Consider the following 20,290-nt stretch of genomic DNA (forward strand, 5'->3'; position numbering starts at 1 on the left):
TCAGAAATGAGGAGATCCGTAAGAGAACCAGAGTGACTGACATAGGTTAAGAATAAGGAAAGTGAAATGGAAATTTTGTAAAGAATAGTTTTATTACAAAATACAAATAAAGGTACATAATGCATTGCTAGTGCTTGCGAGTCGAGATCTTTCTGCTGGCCAGGTCCTCGGCGTCGCGCATGGTGTCGGGCAGCTTGGTGCCGAGCGTCTCCGGCGTCGTGAGCACCAGCAGCGCCGACAGCAGCGCGAAGCTGCCGAACAGCACCGACGGCAAGTTGGCCCATACCGTCAAAGCCTGCAATATTGTTTGCTTTTAATTCAGTTGTACCAACTTTGTTGGCTGGTAATTTGGGTTAATCAATAAAACACTGTACTCCAAAGCCACTGGCACAAGACCAGGACACTATGTGTGGCGCTTTGGTTGCAAGAGCAAGTCGACTTTGGTGTGCTAATCACTCCATCTTCTAACTACTTCTAAAATATTTTTTACTTAAATACTACTACTACTTTGCCTAGCCGATTCCCATTTTATTTGGGGTCTGCCCTCGCGTTATGCGTCGTTTTGGGTTTTTACTTAAATCTCCCTAGTAAATATTGCGTAATTAAAAGTAAAGGACTAATAAAGCTCTACCTACGTATAGTCTTCCATATGAGCTATTTACCAGAGCTGGTGTAAGTGGTGCGGTGATGGAGCCGATCCTGCCGATCATGGAGGAGAAGGCGAACAGGTTGTGGCGGTACTTGGTGGGGTAGAGCTCGGCCGTGTACACGTACATCGACGTCACCACGATCGAGATGCTGTACTTGCCGATCAGGTACACCGCCAAGTTTAGTCCTTCCATTTCTGAAAGTGATGATTAGGTTGAAGTTAAACCTACTTTTTTTAATTGAGTCATAAAGACAATTTTCCAGGTAATAGGAGAGTGGAAGCTTTGGGAGATTGTTTCGTCCCTTGAATTGATGAAGGTAGTAGCACATCTCTATTATTATAGGAAATAATATTCGTTCGTTCGTTCTTTCGTTTCAGCTGAAAGACGTCCACTGCTGGACAAAGGCCTCCCCCAAGGATTTCCACGGTCACGGGAAGAGCCTGGATGTGGATAGCGCAGGACCGGTCGTTAAGAAAGTCCTTGGGGGATGGCCTTTGTACAGCAGTGGACGTCATTTGGCTGAAACGAACGAATTCTAATAAAATTAATGTTGCCAACTTACCTGAAGATGAAAAGGCAAATGTAAATTGACAAATTGCACACAATCCGTAGGCCGAAATCATCATAGCTTTTCTTCCGATTCTATCCAACAATAATATTGCTGTCCAGTAACCAGGAATTTCTACTGCTGCCACAATTGCATAATTGAGGTAAGAATTTCCTGAGAGGTTTACTGCGTTTACGCTCATCCCGTAGTATACTAAAGTGGTAGTTATCCACCAAATTGGAGTTACGCAACACCGAGACAAAATTACTGGGGATCTTAATACTTGAAGCGGTAGCCATACTTCTTTAGGCTTTACTATATTTTTTTCTGCTTCTACAGACTCTCGAAACGCTTCAAGAGATTTATCAGATAATTTTTTTTTATTTCTTTGAGCCACTTTTCTTAAGATCGCCTCCGCTTCTTCATAGCGACCTTTACTCATCAGCCATCGCACAGATTCGGTGAGCAGCCAATAATATGAGATGACGAGCAGTAACGGGCCGTAGACGACCCGAGTCAGAGTCCTCCACGCGGGAACGCCCCACGCTATGAAGCTCAGTATTATTTGGCCGATCGCAAACATTGTTGAAAGTGATGCACCTGTTATCACACGGTATTTGGGGCCAAACATCTCCGCAACTGAAAACAAAAAAAAAACATCATTTGCAGTAAATACCTATAACAAACAAAAACATGTAATTCACTTAGGACTCGGATATAAACCCTTTCTACTCTCATTAACTACATATTAACCTACACCTAAGGTACGTACACCTCAAACACAAATTATGCACAAGTGGGTATAGTTTCGATCTCTTATGCTAAGAAGTTACACAACTGGATTGCACCATTTAATTTTATCTTTAACAAACGTCAAAAGTCTGTCAAGCTCCATACAAAAACACTGGTTAAAATTATAGTTACAGTTAAAATTAAGGTGGTGCAAATCAGCTTTAGTATCTGGGGGCACGGCAGTGCCCCCACCAAGTCGAGCAAAAAAGCGGCACGGCCGTACCATCCTTTTCTCGAAGCAATTCAGGCCATTTTCGACCGTCTGTAACTTCGTTGTGGATAAAACTAGAAGGCTGAATTTTCATTAGCTATGCAGGCATTGTAAGGAAACGGTATATTTCAAATTTCATTCAATTTGAACCAGTAGTTTAAGAATTATAACGGGTCAAAGTTTCTTAATTTTGTCACTCACTGACTGACCGACTGACTCACCGATCATCAAAATTCTAGGGCACTTCTAGCAGACCTAGAAGCTTGAAATTTGGAATATAAGTAGTGTTTGGTGTATGAATCAAGAAAAAACTAAAATATTTGGGGGCACGGTAATGCAACCGCCAAGCCGAGTAAAATTTTTCAATTTCGGTCCAGTTTTCTAGATACATAACTGCTGTCTACAAAATACAAAAAGAAATGAGATCCCATCAAAAACTAAATAATTTAATTTACACGTGTTTTCATGCGATGGCCAAGTCAATATATTTATGTAAAACGTTAAAGATTTCCTGGCCTGGACTTGGTATTACATGGATCTCACAACTTTTTACCGTAGAACAACTGAGTTGCGAGACTTGGTTTTTTTGACAAGTATTGTTTTTGATGGGATAATAATTTACACCTGGTACCTACCTAATGTAAAGACATTATCTTTTTGTGAAAAGGAGGCACGGGCACGATCATTATATGCCACCAGTGAACAAAGATTACTTTACCTGGCGTGTACAAAAACATACTTTACCTAAAATATAGCAAGAAGAGTAAGTCCCGGCACCTATAGCAGACTCAAGCACCTCCATAGCTAAGAACCACTCGTAGCTGTTGACGAAGGATCGTGCGAAGCCGGTCCAGGCCAGGTTGAAGGCGTTGATGGTGACGGCCACGCGCCGGCCCCAGCGGTCCGACACGTAGCCCGTCAGAGGCAGCACCAGCAGGTCACCCATCACGCGCACCGACCCGATCAGCGACCGGCGCCACTCGTCGCACGCCAGCCCGAACTAAAAGGCACAAGTGGTTGGATGTACGCGTGTGCTTCTAGAGATACCATCCAGTATTGGCGTCGTTTGTGACTGACGATTGTGACTGAAGATTAAAGTGAGCAAACTTAAAATATGGTATTCTTTAAACCAGTGTTTTTCAACGTCAATGTGACGCCTCTATAGAGGAGTCGCGGAGCCTCTATAGAGGGGTCGCGAGAGGTCGTAAAAACTACTTCAGTAAAGACAGATATTAATCCGAAATCTAATTATGCAAATGTTGTATGGATTAAAGTATTCGGTCCCTACAAACATCTTTGCAACATTATAAATTCATGGAAAAAAAACGCGAACGGTAAGGGTTTGCCAAAAAATTGTTCATACTAGGGGGGTCGTGTCATATAAAAGGTTGAAAAACACTGCTTTTGTTAGGGATATATTAAGTCCGCTACAGAGCAATAAACACAGTGGTTGGTAGTAACATAATAAATATATTGGTATCAAAGCACACGTAGAATATTTACAATAGAGAGTTCGGCACAGCCATTACACAGCTAAAGACAACATCACATTTGAATATAAATGACAGTTCTATCATAGCGGTTCCAGCTAGCCAGCTCTACGTTATACAGCATGAAGGTGCTCATCAACAGCTTTAAACTATGCTCCTTGCGATTGCAGTGCCCGATAGTTTTTTTTTTAAATTGTGTCGGTAGCAGTTTTGTATTTTTATTCGTACTAGTAAACCATCGACATACTCAATACTTACTTCGTACACAACACTATACGTATTCTCGTACACATACTGGTCGCAGGCCACGACGGTGGAGTTGTCGAACCACGAGGCAGGGCATGCCTCGGCTGCGTCGGGGTCTTGGAGACTGCTGTTGCTGAACCTGGCGCACTGATCGAAGCCGCCGCTGGCGACCGGCAGCGCGCTCGCGAGCCATGGCGGACTAAACTCTGGATCTTGGCCGTCACATTGTGGGATTAGACACCTGGAATTAGCGAGAACGGTACAAGCGTGAGCTGGTCGAAATTAATGTATTAACAGATTTAAACTCGTCGAGATATTAGTTAAGATAGTTTAAACACAAGATTGGGGTGATAAGTACTTCAACGTAAAAAGATAAATAACATCTAATAGAGACAGTGAAACTGTAATTATAATATTATATACCCTATCTACAATAAATTAAATATGAGTTACGACTTGCCTGGTGGGTATCCTAGCTGTCGTAAAGACGTATTCTGTCGTGAATCCAGAGAATATGACAGGGAAGGCGACGAGCGCGAGGACGGTCAGCTGGTAGCGCCCCACCTGCCCCACCTCCTCCACCAGGATGTCGTCCAGGTCGATTCCCTTCTTCGACCCGACCTCGCCATTCTCCTCAGCAGACATTGTTCAGAGTGACGCAACTACCGAATCCGGGTTTATTTCCCAAGTTTATGCGGCCAATCTATTGCACGAGATAAAGAAAATGCAGGCAAGTCAGAGCTGTGTATTTGCAGCGAGGTTTCTGGGCAATTACTACTATTTATTACTGTTATTTGTTCGAATATAATAACGTCCTCGACTTTTAAAATAATTTAAATTGTTATGATTAAAAGGAATCGGAGCTCGTGTGTCTAATTGTATTTTTACATATGTACCTATTTTATTTCAAATATTTTTTTTAAAAACAGTTGGATAGCAAGAAGCACATGAATTTTTCTTTTACAAACAATAGACTACTATATGAATACGAATGGAATATACGTACGCCCAGATAAAGATTTATTGTGTTTTCTTAAGCCTTACGAATGCTTTGATTTTTTATTTTGTTTAAAGAACAAATAGTGTCTAGACGAACATTACATAGGCTTTAAGACTTCCTTTCTTATTTTAATTAAGCATTGTAATGTAATATTACATGTATTTTATTAGGTACCTATAATAATTGACCGTAATTAAAGATTTGATGTTACTAAGTAAGGTACGAGAACATAAAACTTATTGTTATTTTTTGTTACTGAAATTGTTCCACAATATAATATTAAGGTTCCGTGAATTTTCATGTTGTTCGCAAACCATTTTATAACATGATCTTATAATTTTATTCCATAAACCTTATCAATTTTTATTTATTATGATAAGATTTAAGTTTTCATACTCATGCACTCGTCAAATAAAACCGAACTTCTGTCTCTTCTGTCTCTTCATTATACCAACCAACACTTGCAATCCAAAGTAGTTGGTATATTGTTATTATAATGTATAATTAACGAGTAATATTTAAACCGTTATTATTATGTTCTAAACGAAAAGAAAAAAATTGACATTTATTGTTTCAGTTAAAATTAGAAACAAGTAACAATAAAGAATATTCAAATTAGGTCTTAGCTATAATTTATGTAATTACTTTGTAGATTAACTCAACGGGGCTAAGAGTAGCAAATATGGAAATACAACCCGATACATACATTTCATCATTATTTTAATTTATTTCAAAATTACCTATTTAAATGTAACAATTTGAGAATAATTTTAACTCATTCACTGAAACTTACATTACAGCAATTTTTCTTTGTGGCTAAGCAACATCCCGCACTAGATTCTAAAAACAAACATTAATGAAGACTAGTTTTTTTTATATACAAACACAATGATTATGTAATCTATTCCATGCAAAAGGCTGTATGCCTTTTAGTAGCAGTAGATTTGAAGATCTAAAGAAATATCTCGTAAATTTTTTATCGAAGCCTGACACTTGACGACTTTTCGAGTAGTGTCTAATCTGTGCGCTCTGACGCCGTACGTGCTAGCAGATAAATAACTGCGTGCGGTGCATACACGTGCAAAGAAGATACGTCAGTCACTCAGGATAGACTCCAAACTGTCTAGATAATAAACCTTCCGATATACTCGTAGTACAATATTACTAATCCAATATCCATGCTGGATGTTGCTTGTTTGAAATATCATTAATCATATGTTCTTCTAATCTCCAGCAATCCATATCTACAACGTGTCCCAAAATTCAAGGATAAGCCGGCGCCGCAGGGTGGACATAGTCATGACTGCTTTAGGAAAAATAAGAAAAATAATCTATCTCAATTATTTTTTAAGTTACACAATAAATTACGAAATTCGTCGAAAATTGACACCCCTTATAATATTTTACATTACCACGACTACAATTTTTCAAATACTTCAGTTTTTTTGTTTGTATCGGCAACTTAAGTAGTGCTGCTGTCCACCCCAATTCTTAAAACCCTCAGAATCCTTGTAGTTTTTACACAAAAGTTAATCAAAATATGATATTTCCTTAAAATTTTGAACGATTTTTACTTACACTCCACTTTGACTCGTCGTGTTGGAAAAAAACAGTATGAACACTACTGCGTAGTCAAGAGGTGGCAGGAGCTGGCCATAGGAACTCCTAAACGAAACGGCGGAAGCTTATCGAGTTTGGGTTCGTTGGATTTGTCTTTTCGAGCACTTTAGTGCTAGATGATGTCCAGGGTCCTGATGATGAAGTTAATTATAATTTTCAAACGAAGTCAAGCTTGTTTTTAAATAAGTTTTTTTTTATTACAACTTTATTTTAAGCTTTTTAGTTGTTTCTCAATCTCATGGCCTAAGTGCTCGGGAAGACAAATCCAACGAACCCAAACTCGATAAGCTTCCGCCGTTTCGTTTAGGAGTTCCTATGGCCAGCTCCTGCCACCTCTTGACTTCATCATCAGGACCCTGAACATCATCTAGCACTAAAGTGCTCGAAAAGACAAGTCCAACGAACCCAAACTAGATGTAATTCCGCCGTTTCGTTAAGAGTTCCTATGGCCACCTCCATACTCCATCCAGCTCAATGGTACCATAATATTGCATTGTCATCGTACTTACACAAGTATACCAAATTTCAGCTCAATTGGTTAAGGAGAACTGGTTTTAAATTCAGTTGCAAGATTTATCCCATACTAACTAACAAGCGAAGTGCTTGTAAAAATGGTACGCATATCTTTTTTGCGACTAGTTTTCTTAGAGTATTATACCATTTCGGAATCTTGGATAGTTGCGTCAACTTTATAAAAAACTTGCCGCAGTAGTGTTCATACTGTTTTTTTACAAAACGACGAGTCAAAGTGGAGTGTAAGTAAAAATCGTTCAAAATTTTAAGGAAATATCATATTTTGATTAACTTTTGTGTAAAAACTGCAAGGATTCTGAGGGTTTTAAGAATTGGGGTGGACAGCAGCACTACTTAAGTTGCCGATACAAACAAAAAAACTGAAGTATTTGAAAAATTGTAGTCGTGGTAATGTAAAATATCATAAGGGGTGTCAATTTTCGACGAATTTCATAATTTATTGTGTAACTTAAAAAATAATTGAGATAGATTTTTTTTCTTATTTTTCCTAAAGCAGTCATGACTATGTCCACCCTGCGGCGCCGGCTTATCCTTGAATTTTCGGACACGTTGTATAATTTCATTGCTTTGTGATGCTGATGACCCTTTTTTATAATAAGTTCTTCTTATTTACTAGCAATCGCATGAGACTGTGTTAACAATTTTATTGGTTTCTCATTTGGCTCGTTGCAGGTACTTTCTTAACAGTTCATAGTACATCATCATCATTTCAGCCATAGGACTTCCACTGCTGAACATAGGCCTCTCCCAATGATTTCCACAATGACCGGTTGGTGGCGGCCTGCATCCAGTCCGTCCACCTTGTGGGTGGACGTCCTACGCTGCGCTTTCCGGTACGAGGCCTCCACTCCATCTTAACATCGGCCGTCTTAACAGTTAAAAGATCTGAATTTCTCCGAAACTTTGTTCAGATACGCCACTCCGCGATGAATGAATAGGCGGGACAATGCGTTCCAGTAAAGATCACGAAGGCTACTGAGTCCACCATGGTCCAGTGTACTCGGGACGCCTCTAACCGTCAGAAATGGAAGCACATCGCCAGGAGAGCTACCCTCGGAGATGACATCACCCCACCATGTACCTCGTCAGCGCAACCACGACCACTCTGACAAGAGTGCCCGACTAAGAAGAAGAAAGATAGATAGAAGAGAGTATTTATTTATGTCAAACAGTTCGGTGTCAGTAGTCGGTGCCCGCGTCGGAGGGCTCGCGCGGCTTGATGATGCCGAGCTTGGTGGCCAGCGCTGCCACGTTGGCGCGCACCTCCTCCTGCACCAGGTTGAACGACATGGCCAGCAGCGCGATCCCAAACAGCAGGTACAGCGAGCACAGCGCGATGGAGTGCACCGCCGCCGCCGGCTCATCCGTGTTCTGGCCCTGACAGACATATCATCATCAGTCTCCTTTCTACATACATACACTCGAAAAACCCTCCTTCTGGCGCAGTCGGGCAAAAAGGAATGCACTTATAGGTAGACAGGATCATCCATTTCGAAATGTTCTTACTGGTAGGTATAATACGATCAAGTAAAACGACGCTTTTTAGTTTTGTTGCGGGATACTGATGACGTCATTTATATCACTAGTAAATACCAGACACATGTGTATTGTTTTAAACTTACATGGTCACTACCACCCGCAAGTTTCCTCAGTTACTCCGTGACCATCGCGTTTGCAACAGTGCCGAAATATCGGTAACTCAAAATTAAGGTACATGGTAGCAATCCCGTCAGTAATAATAATAACCAGACACATAATTCCGGAAAGCGCGACAAAATAAACCATTTACTATTTTGATAAGATAAATTTTTAGTAACTTGTCCTTTTTACTTTATTATGAGCCATTAAGTCAGATTAAAATTAATTTTATCAAATTGCATCCTTTATCTCGAAAGTAAATCAAACAAAGAAATTATGAAGCCATACAGCGTGTATAAAATAAAATAGAAATGTTATAAGTTCAACATTTTAATCAAGGGCATATTAAATATGTCATAGTCAATCTAATCAAATTATTGGCTACTAAATAAAAAGGGCATTAATTATCTTATCACTTTAAGATCTGTAACGCGATAAAATATTATGAGAGTCAATTACGCATAAATTAAATAATAGAGCGATTGTAAACGATAATCTAAGGCCTAATATAACACGTAACATAAACTACAACGGATGCTGTTGACATCCAAGCTGGGGTGGTAGTAGGTACTAGATTCAATCATGAATACCTCGGTGATCCAATGTGGCGATGGACTTTGGGTCGGGCACTCTACAATACCTAGTGTAGTAGGTACACTACCTCCCTACATTTTGGTGGGTGGACTAAGGTTGACTGGAGGAAAATGCCGAAAGGCATTAAGTCCGCCTTATACACTGTTCTATGTGCATATAAGTTTGAAATAAATATATGCAATTAGGCTCTAAGTACGAGTATATCTAGTAATTTTGTATAATTGGACATTTTATTGGACATTCATAATATTATTACAGTTTATGTGACTAAACATGTGTAAGCTATTTAGTTTTTCTGAGAGCTTCTTGTGTTTTTGATCAGTAAATAAATATGGCATGAGCCTATATTATCTGAAAATAAACCATGTTTACGTGCTTCGAAGTTGCGTCGTCCGTAATACCAGAGTAAATACAAATGACTAGGTCATCTTCATAGAAACGCACCGAGCGCGGTTTGTATGTGAGCGCGCCAATACGTACGCGGCGCGCACGCACACACTGACAAAATTTAGCGTGGATTAGCGGGGTGTTGCGCACCTACTCATTTGTATTTACTCTGGTAATACTTGAGGTAAGATGTTCGTACCTGCGCGGGCACGAAGTCCCCGAAGCCGATGGTGGTGAGCGTGATGAAGCAGAAGTAGGCCGCGTCCAGGTACTCCCAGCCCTCCCACTGCTTGAACAGGAACGTGCCGGCCACGATATACGACGCTACAAGGAACACGCACAACCAGATGGGGACCGGCTTGATCTGGGAAATTGTAAAAAAATCATGCATATTTGGAATCAGAAAGAATTCAGTACTTTTTAAAATATTTCCTTACCTCTTCTTTAACAGGTGCCTCCACTGCGTAGATTTCCGACTGGCGAGAGCCCCAAACTATGAAAATTATGAACAATATTTGTATATCTGTTACGGTCAAAGTGATAAATGTGAAAATTATGAATAATCGCCGGTTATTATGAATAATTACCGCATGATTTGGTAAATGTGATTAATATGAGGTCATTTATGTCTCTATAAAACTAAATAGGCGGCTTAGGGGTGGCCCAAGGGCCACCCCCGCCGCACCTTAACCTATTTTTCACTTTAAATCAAAACATTATGTTATAGGCATCATGGAAAAGTAATATTATGCAAAAAACATTCCAAACTCATTATGCCAAATTATATTAATAATATGATATCAAAACGTTCAAAAGTTTGGCTGTACACCAGCACGTACACAAGATGTTGTTCTCTTTTATGAAATTTGTTAGTACTAAGGTTGAATTATTAAATAATCACTGTTAAATGTGATTAATTTATCACTTTCACCGCGACTGTCGGTAATTATTCATAATAACCGGTTATTATTCATAATTTTCAATTTATCACATTAACCGTAACATATCCATTTCCCAATGACTCATTAGTTCAGTTCAGTACCCAAAAAAATCATCTACATATTCTGCAGGTATACTACAAATAAAACAAATTGTTCTAAAAAGTGCTTACCTGGAGGCCGATTTCGTTTTGGTATTGCTACTTCATCGCTCCAATCGTCTCGTTCTGGCGATGGAGTCTGTAAAAAGTGAAAGTTTTTATTAGGTAAGTGCTCTACCATTTTAACTTGGACCATGCACAAGTGCACTTTATATTCGCGTTCGTGGAATCGGGCCTATGGAACTTACATAGTGTCTGTAGGGCCTGGCGCCGTCGTCGACGGTCTGCAGGCGCCGCAGCCGGCGGGCCCGGGGGTCGGGCCGCCTGCCGTCCTCCAGGTCGTCGTCCCAGCGGTGCTCGTACTCGTACGCGGCGCTCTTGGCCCGGCGCCCGCGCTTGCTCGGCCCGCAGTCCTCGCGCTCGCGCTCGTAATACTCAGACCTGCCTCGACCCATTCTAAGAAAAAATTTGACGTTATAAATCTATTCATCATCATCAACAGCCCTTTACAGTCCACTGCTGGACTATGAGCCTCCTCCACTATAGTGGAGGGTTTTGCCATAATCTCCACGCTTGGCAGGCGGGTTGGAGATCGCAGTTTAAAAGATTGATGTTTTTCAGAGAGCGCTGCTGCCCATTCTCTGTTTGATGTGTAGTCCCTAAGTCGCCTCTTACGACACCCGCGGGAAGAGTAGGGGTTGGTGACAAATGTATTCTACTCTGCCGTCACCACACGGCTTATAAATAAAATTATAAATCTATTAAATTAGGTAAACTTTTGTATACTTGGATACATGCTCATTGCACAAATGCAAATTTTATGCACATATGTATATAGATAGATACATTTACGTACAAGATCTTACTATACATGTATAATCTTTCCTTTTTATCTTGTCGAGAACAATTGCCTACCTCCAATCACTACGATCTCGCCTACTCCTAGGATTCTCAAATTCGTAATCATCATCTTCCGGATCATAACCGCGATCTCTTGCATAGTAATCATCTCGCTCTCTTTGTTTTTTGTCCCTTTCCTCCAATGCCTTCCTCTCTTTGTAATTCTCGTAGTCTACATCGTGGAGGTCATGCATTTCGAACATATTTCTATCATCCATTTCGTAATGTCTCGAGTCATCAAAGTCTCTTCTTGGACCATAATCTGGCTTGGGTTTTGAAGGTCTCGGTAATGATTTACTCCGCAAATCAGGCTTGGAAGTTATTTTTTTCTGATGATTATCTAACTCTTTCAAAGCAGCTTCTAAATCTTGTAGAGGTAATGAGATTTTTGGGAAATCTTCTGAAAAAATAAGATGTCCATAAGTTTCCTATCATTGTTATTCAGTAATACACTTCCTAATTTGTATTACCTACCTTCTTCCTCCTCATACGTGTCTCGGCCATATCGTTCATATTGAACCGGAGATCTATCATCTCGGTCAAGAAATTCCCTTGGCGCTAAAAAAACATCATTGTCATTAATCAGACGCAACTTCTAGTAAAATACGACAGATCCTCATCATCATCATCATCAGCCTATGTTGAGCCTTCCTAACTACGATAGTAATCAACCTCCTTTCATCCTAATAATTAAGTAGAAATCACGTCGATTTTCATCTGTGCTGATAAATATCGTTCGTTCGTTTTAGAAAGAAAGAAAAAAAGATACATTTATTACAATGGACATCACACAAATACAGGCATTACATAGACATGACAGTGGCACATAATAATAAAAGAAGAAAAAATAAAAATAAGAGTAAACTGAGCAGTGCCACCCATTCACCAACAAGATGCCCACTGCAACGGGACCCCACTCAGCATATGCCGTGGCTGGCCCACGGTGACGAAGGCCACGGCACTGGTTTTCAGTGTGCCCCATGCCGAGTGAGGGTCACGGACCATTGGTAAAATAAAAAATAAAATAGCTGTATAAAATTGTCTAGATAAACATACATAAATAATAATATTAGTGCACAGATAAATACAAAAGGCGGGAAATCGGTAAGGATGAAAAGACTACGTTTATTAAGAATACTAATGAAAAGAATACTAATAAAAAGATAAAACTGTTTGATAGGTGTGTGTGTTGTAGTAATGGTGAAGTAATACTGTGTTAATGTGTAATATTCGTAAAGAGTGACATTGTTACGCGTTGTTGAGTGTCTCGACGCCCGCAAAACTGGCCGTTTTAGCCAAATGACGTCCACTGCTGGACAAAGGCCTCCCCCAAGGTTTTCCATAATGAACGGTCCTGCGCTGCCCGCATCCAGGCTCTTCCCTGACTGATAAATATAAATGTAGGTAATAGTTACCATATCCTCTGGCGTAGGTGGAGGGCGGCTGCGAGCGAGGCCGCGCCGGGGCGGGCGGGGCCGCGTGGGGCGGCGCGCGCGCCCGCCGCGCCCGCCCGCTGCTGTACCCACTGTCGCGGTACCTGCATGCTCAATTCAACTTAGGTAACGGTGGGATAAATAAAAAGTTCTATAATACGTAAAGTAAGCCCAGAGCACAGTTTAAACTTGTAAATAAATTGAACTGAAATATGCTAAAATGTCATTGAACCAAGAAAAAAGGCCTGAAAATCTTGTGTTTGGGCATCGTTTCAGATTACTTATCAAAATGTGTCTCTAATGGCAATGGACTGACCATCTCAAACCTGGTAAAGGGTGTTTGATAATAAACACGTGGTGAACATCGGTTTAATTGAAGGTAGAGACTATAATTTTAGATGCTACTAAGTAATACAGTTCGTATATAACATTTTGTAATATCTAGTGTCATATACTAAAAGCCCAGCTTAGTCAAAAGTCCAAAGTACAATCTACACTAGGCTGTTCCTATTCATCTACTATACCCGCGTTTAATATTAAGATAAACTGACAAAATGTATTTAATCCCCATTTAGCTGGGCACATAGTACGCAGAACTGACGGCCGATGGGGTAGCAAGGTTCTGGAATGGAGGCCGCGTACCGGCAAACGCAGCGTTGGACGTCCACCTACAAGGTGGACCGACGACCTGATAAAGGTAGCAGGAAGGCGCTGGATGCAGGCCGCTACCAACCGTGCGATGTGGAAGTCATTGGGAGAGGCCTATGTTCAGCAGTGGACGTCCTACGGCTGAAATGATGATGATGAATGCAAATAGATGTTGATTGTACCTGCAATCCGTGTCGGAGTGAGCACGCTCGACGGGCCGGCGCCGGCGCGTGGAGCCGCGCGTGCTGCCGCCGCGGCCCGAGCGCCTGCGCATCACAACGGGCAATCTCTACGCGTGACTTCTAGTGCGGTAAGTTTGCTCAAATAACATAATAAATGCTACATACACTGAGCGCATTCACAGGATAGCCAAATTGAGAAAACGAAAACATTTGCATTACCACAGACACTAAAAGACACAAATATTCAGATATTTCGCAAGCAGCTGCTATCCTTATTAATAAGCAAAGCCTACTATACATTGACAGAGTTTATAACTGACAAATTGTAAGATTCTTGACTTTTTTATGTTTAAATGTTTATGAAATTGTTACTGATTGGACATTACTAACTTACTTTTTATTTTATTTAATTTCTACTAACCTAATACGACTCAATGATGTTATGTAAATTTGTACGCCGACCTTGGGCCAAACATAGTGATACCGACTTAATTTTTAACACCTGTAATATGTTATTTACCTATGTTCCACGAATAAACGAATTTTTGATTTGATTTGATTTGCATAGTAAATGCTTCCCACTCCATGGTTTCCACTTGATTCAGTTTTCAAAATTTCACTGGTTAATTTTAACGTGACCATAAGAAACCGCTTGGAAAAACAGAGTAATGACTACATGCTCTTTTATTTGTGGATTTTACAGTCCAGCTAGTTTGGCAATAATCCTGAGTGATATGGTATGAAACCTATTTACTGTCGTAGATTTGTGTAAATCTTGAGTAATACCTGATGGAAGGATGGTGATGTCGATGCCGCCGCTTTGGAGGCCGCGTGCAGACGTAGCAGCACACGCGCCAATACAGGAATCTAGGTCACAATATTAAAAGTTACTTTTTTTTAACTAAAAGATTTAGCGTGGAGTTAGGTCTTAACAGTCCAGTAACACAAGCATTATGAATGTGCGCCTGTAACCACAATGCACGCACCATTTTACATTTAGGCGGATGGACGCTCCCATGATTAGTAGTTTAGTACTAACAGAAGCAGTCCGATGCGCGTGACATATTTAAGTGCGTAAGTGTAAGTAACTCGTGGGCTTACCCTGGTCGAGAGTGAGCGCTCACTTTGTGAGTGTTCTTACCAATGGAAACCTAATTAGTGTATAAAGTCTGGCTCGGCATCGATGGCCATGGTTAGTACCTGAACGATGAAGCCATGACGTCTCCGATGTTGGAGAGGCACAGCAGCATGAGCGGGATGCCCAGGATGGCGTAGAAGATGGTCACCACCTTCCCCGTCTGCGTCTTCGGGGCTATGTGCCCGTAGCCTGAATGACAGACATATTCAATTGAGAAGTAGTAGGGTTGAAACCAGCCTAGTGTGGCAAAACTATGATTGAATGCTAAGGAAGGCGTTCACCAAACTACGTCTTCTTGTACTGTAACGTAACACAAATTAATTTGATATTAATCACATGACTGTGCGAGAATTCATTGGGAATATTATTTGATGCACCTGAAAAGTGTTATGAGTACTTAATTGGTACGCTTCCTTTAATTTATTGAACACTAGCTGACCCGGCGAACTTTGTTCCGCCTTAATGGCAATAAATAAGCAGACTTTTTTTTTTATTTCGAACGGGATAAAAAGTATCATATGTCCTTCTCCTGGCTCTAAACTACCTCCCTGACAATTTTCAGCTAAATCGGTTCAGCCCTTCTTGAGTTATAAGTGGTGTAACTAACATGACTTTCTTTTATACAGGGTGTTAGGTAAATGGGTATATGAGCCGACACTAGCCCATGTTAACATGATCACATAAATGGTATGGTGAAGTCAGAAATTTGATATCATGATTTTAATTTTTTCAATTTTCATACATAATAAATTTTATAAAATACGATTTGTATGAAAATTTTAATAATTTAAATGAAGATATCAATTTTCTGACTTCACCATACCATTTATGTATATGATCATGTTAACATGGGCTAGTGTCGGCTCACATACCCATTTACCTAACGCCCTCTTTATATAGATATAACTGTGATTCATTACTTTGCTAAGCGAAACCTGCAATGCATCACCAACCTAGCCACATTATAAAACGTATAAATCTACTAAGTATATAAAAATAACGACTTAGTTTTTTTCAGGTTTTCCTCCCTGACGCTATAACTCCAGAACGCACGAACCGATTTCCTCGGTTTTGCATTCGTTGGAAAGGTCTCGGGCTCCGTGAGGTTTATAGCAAAGAAAATTCGGGAAAAGGGGGTAAAACGGGATCCACGCGTATGAAGTCGCGTGCGGCCGCTAGTGATTTATAGAAAAAGATTTTCTTAATAGCTATTGAATAGTTTCCAAAATATTTGTCGTCACTTATAAATCGTTGTCTTTCTTCCTATTAGGTAGGTATTTGATATCATCTTTTGTGAAACGTTAGAACTATATAAACAACCTATTTTTTATCTTACATCGCGATAACCTACGTGCGACACAACTAGTAGTCCATTTTAACCAAAATAACGACGACCTTGTCTTTGTGGGTTGCATAATGTGAACGCCTGAGCAAGAGGCGGGTCGACAAAGAGCCCGAGGCGGAGTGCCGCAATGCCGTCACACTACGAATGTAAATGTTAATTTCATCTCCGAGTCATAAGCATCGGTGGTTCAGTGGTAGAATGCTCGCCTGCCACGCGGGCGGCCCGGGTTCGATTCCCGGCCGATGCATACTTCTTTTAGTTTTTTTTTTAATTACACAAGAAATAATTTAATTTTCATAATGGTGGATATATGCATCCACTTATCCTACAATTTATTGAATCGTATATCGGGTCCTACAAAAACAGCAGTTTTATTGTCCTTTATTCTTTATTTAAAGCAAATTATTACTATTTCATTTGGGTGAATAAAGGTCGGACTAAATACCATGAATCATTGACTAACCTACTATTTTTTGTCGTTATAACTTATGTATTAACATGATTAGGCAATATAAAAAATTAGGGTTCACTAGCGAATGGTTAAACTAACTAAAATGGTTGAGAATATATAATTTGCATATTTTATTTGAATAAAAAGTAAGAAAGAAAGAAAATGATTTATTCATTGAAACATAACATAACTTATGAGTTAACAAACTTAAAATAAAACGGCTCTAAAGTTCTGGAGAACAGTCAATTCAGATTATTTTAGGTAAGTGCTTTCGTATGAATATAAATCTGCTAGAACTATAAAACTATCATCGATTATATTACTCGCAGTAATTTATATGTGTAGAAAATAAAATAACAAATGTTTAAAGTTTTGTAGGTACTTACAAGATGGTCAGGCATAATAATTAATAGATAGTAGGAAAAACAATAAATCTACTATCTTTTACCCGCGGTTTCGCTCAAGATGATCTTGATTTAATACAAAAAGTCCAGGTAGGTATATCGCTCTCTCACGATCAATAACAAGGATAGGTAAAATAAACTAATATTCAAACTGAAAGGTATTTACCATATTTACGAACTAACCTATGAGATTGATATTTTTTTTTTTTTTTGAATGTTCTAAGTTTCTAGCAAACTCCTTTTGTGTGGTTTTCCATCGAAAATATACTTAAATAAACATGTTGGTGAATGTCATAAGTACGTACCTATGCATTTTTTGTTTCGATACGAGATATTATCTGGACTTGATCTGCCTTTATTTAGAAGTCCACGATTTTTTTCCCTAAAAATCGAAGTGATTTCCGTTACGTTATATGAAACGGATGCAGCCGAGGTCGCCTTCTTGCGCCTGCGCCGAAACAAACAACAAAACGGCCCAATTACCTACCGCTTCATTAGCCGCTCGAACGACCCACATTATATTTTGATACGTGTATTAATATGATTTACAGAACCACTATTTACCAGGTAGATACCGCCTCTGTGGTCTAGTGGTAAGACCACCTGCTTCAGACGCAGAGGTCCCGAGTTCGATTACCAGTGGGGGTACATTTTTCTGTTCGGTTTAGATGGTGGTAGGGCTTGTTCTAAGTCCGCCTGGCTAGCTACCACCATCTTACCTAAGTCTGTCGCCATAACAACAATGTTAACGGCATTGTTGTGTTCCGGCAGTTAGAGGTAAGATAGCCAGTTCCTCCGTGGTTAAGGAAAAAAAAAAGATACGTATACGATATAACATATTTTCTGTATTACATGCAAGTCTAAGAAAACCGAAACCATTACATTTAACTGCTTAGCTGCCAGTCTATCACAGTAGGTTTTTCCTGACACTACGTAGTTCTTCACTATCTCAAGTTAGGTATGTACAGTCACAGAATGAAAAGGTTCGTCAGTTTTCAAATTGATTCCTTCAACGAATCGCGAGCACATATTACCTTTTGAAACTATGTTACAGAATAATCTCAAATTAGAATAAATAAATCTTTAACTGTTCGTCAGTAAAGTTCAAAATTATTCAGATCAAAGTCGTTTGACGATTTATCTTGTCAAGAAAATTATTATGATTGATAAACTAAAACCTTCTTGTTGGTTCAACCTGCCATTATTATGTCTATTAAATAAAAAAAACTATTGTCAATTGGTCAATGTCATTATTGCATTGCACTGATGGGATAGAAAAATAAACAAGCAAAACCTTATTCGTATTTATTTAAATGTTAGCAGCACTGTTTCTTGCACTGTTATGTTGGCAGGTTTGACTCTTTGGTGCAAGCGAAAACCGACACTAAGGTGACGAACCTTTTCATTCCGCGACTGTACCTAGTAATTTACGGGATAGGAATGGAAACAGGACTTTACAATTTTTAGTGCTTATATGATAACATATTAGTATTTTTAAATAAATCCCATATTTGCTTACTTTTTTATTTAAATATATGAAAGTACTTAAAAAAAATATTCTATTCTACTTATAACAAGTGTAAAATAAGATATTAGAATAAAAATATCTCCACTATGGCTAATATGACGATCTTGATCAATTTAATGAAGAAATTACCAAGAAGTATTGTTGCCCACTAATTACGTGTATTTAATTTTATTCAAATCATTACACTCCAGATAGATAAACATAGAGGTCATCTATCATTATGTAAAAACACCAAATATAGGGTATTATCTCATAATTAGATTGTATATCATATCGCCAAATGGGAGTAGCCTTCGGCCGGTGATTGTAGAGACAATGGACGACCTCCGTGCTTTCCCGCGCGCGGCCGCCACGGGAGACGATAGACAGACGGTTGGCATCCTATGTAGATGTAATAATAATAATAAAATAGTTTATTTTTCCCATCACAAACTTATAATACAGAGTACAGGTACTAGTGCTATTTTGCAAAAAAAAGTCCAGTGTTGACGCTTCATTTAAGCTACACGGCTCATTGTTATTATACTACAAGATTGCAGGTAGTTCACCACAACACGACGCCGCAAAATAATTTACTTTAGGGCTAGTACACATAAACACGATACACATCGTGCTACGACACGGTATCGTTTTACGATACGTCGCATCGTGGAAATAGGTACGTGGCACGATTTCATCGTGTGGTCAGTCGCAGTTAATTTCTAAAAATGTATGCAGCATGGATGGATAAAGTGCACTAGACATCTGCTCTTCATACTGTTTTAAAAAGATGAATAAAGAAGTAACAGATACACAGAAGATAGGATACATCCATTTCTTTCCATTATGAATAGTGAGAGTCATAGTAAAAAGTCAATGTCGTGTCGCTTGCTCGTCGTAGCTTTCCACTTTTCAACGTCGCAGCTAGAGGTTGCAATCGAATATTCGAATATTCGAATATTCGAATTTAGATTCCAAAGGACAATGCCCATTACCTGTACCAAATTGCATCACAGGCTAATTATCATCAAAAATAATATTTAAATTATATGTGTACTTCATTAATTTTTAACCGTTTTTCTTATCCGGATTTAGAAAATTAGAATTAATTATACGAAACATGATTAACAATTACTTCCGTACAAAAAATCATTTCCGAAAACTTTTTTGTTCCGATTTCAGCTGTCACCTATTTTCGTGAGTAAGCAATAAGAATAAAAATCTTGTTTGCCAAGTAAGTTTTAGCAAGCAAACATGATTTTATTATCAATATTATTATTAATAATCATGATTTTCATAATAATAAAACTACCTACTTCAAACGATTTAAAAAAAACTGTTTTATTTTATCTCACCATTAATTACATTAGAGCGTTTCGGAACACCGAAATAAAAAACTATCAAGTGTCATTGTCAATTTGAGGTTAGGGCGATTTGTTGAGTTTCGTCCACAGGTTTCGTCTTTCGTTGATGTCTGTATCGATCGATCTATGTTTTAGTGGTAGTATTCAATAAATTCATTCCTCGAACGATA

At 39.1% G+C, this 20,290-nt stretch overlaps 2 protein-coding genes and 1 non-coding gene across 3 annotated transcripts in view; 1 reads left to right on the forward strand and 2 right to left on the reverse strand.

The window, feature by feature from the left end:
• Window positions 1–116: 116 nt before the first annotated feature.
• Window positions 117–5,839, reverse strand: LOC114353716 (organic cation transporter protein-like). The gene is made up of 7 exons (XM_028305796.1): window positions 5,730–5,839; window positions 4,397–4,639; window positions 3,949–4,177; window positions 2,945–3,200; window positions 1,213–1,836; window positions 663–844; window positions 117–295 (listed from the first exon to the last, which is right to left on the reverse strand). The coding sequence occupies exons 2-7, from the start codon at window positions 4,579–4,581 to the stop codon at window positions 128–130; spliced, it is 1,644 nt and encodes a 547-aa protein (XP_028161597.1). The 5' UTR covers window positions 4,582–4,639; window positions 5,730–5,839; the 3' UTR covers window positions 117–127.
• A 2,078-nt stretch (window positions 5,840–7,917) lies between these two features.
• galene (potassium two pore domain channel subfamily K member galene) overlaps window positions 7,918–20,290 on the reverse strand; it is a 37,013-nt gene continuing 24,640 nt past the window's right edge. The window contains exons 6-16 of the mRNA XM_028305784.1: window positions 15,112–15,238; window positions 14,698–14,778; window positions 13,912–13,995; window positions 13,064–13,185; window positions 12,123–12,206; window positions 11,664–12,048; window positions 10,997–11,204; window positions 10,821–10,887; window positions 10,147–10,202; window positions 9,909–10,073; window positions 7,918–8,467 (exon numbers count right to left, since the gene is read on the reverse strand). Of these exons, the coding sequence (XP_028161585.1) occupies window positions 8,270–8,467; window positions 9,909–10,073; window positions 10,147–10,202; window positions 10,821–10,887; window positions 10,997–11,204; window positions 11,664–12,048; window positions 12,123–12,206; window positions 13,064–13,185; window positions 13,912–13,995; window positions 14,698–14,778; window positions 15,112–15,238 (1,577 nt within the window). The 3' untranslated portion in view covers window positions 7,918–8,269. The remainder of the gene's footprint in view (window positions 8,468–9,908; window positions 10,074–10,146; window positions 10,203–10,820; window positions 10,888–10,996; window positions 11,205–11,663; window positions 12,049–12,122; window positions 12,207–13,063; window positions 13,186–13,911; window positions 13,996–14,697; window positions 14,779–15,111; window positions 15,239–20,290) is intronic.
• TRNAG-GCC (transfer RNA glycine (anticodon GCC)) lies at window positions 16,571–16,641 on the forward strand. Its single transcript has one exon. It is a non-coding gene; the product is annotated as a tRNA-Gly (tRNA).

The sequence above is a fragment of the Ostrinia furnacalis genome, unplaced genomic scaffold, assembly GCF_004193835.3.
Source record: "Ostrinia furnacalis isolate ACB-3 unplaced genomic scaffold, ASM419383v2 OfSCF1785, whole genome shotgun sequence".
NCBI lineage: Eukaryota > Metazoa > Arthropoda > Insecta > Lepidoptera > Crambidae > Ostrinia > Ostrinia furnacalis.

Coding starts and splice junctions, on each gene's coding strand:
- LOC114353716 (XM_028305796.1), bottom strand. CDS start 4,581: ATGTCTGCTGAGGAGAATGGCGAGGTCGGGTCGAAGAAGGGAATCGAC. Junction 3,201..3,948: donor CGTATAGTGTTGTGTACGAA/GTAAGTATTGAG, acceptor TGTGCCTTTTAG/TTCGGGCTGGCGTGCGACGA. Junction 296..662: donor CACCACTTACACCAGCTCTG/GTAAATAGCTCA, acceptor ACAATATTGCAG/GCTTTGACGGTATGGGCCAA.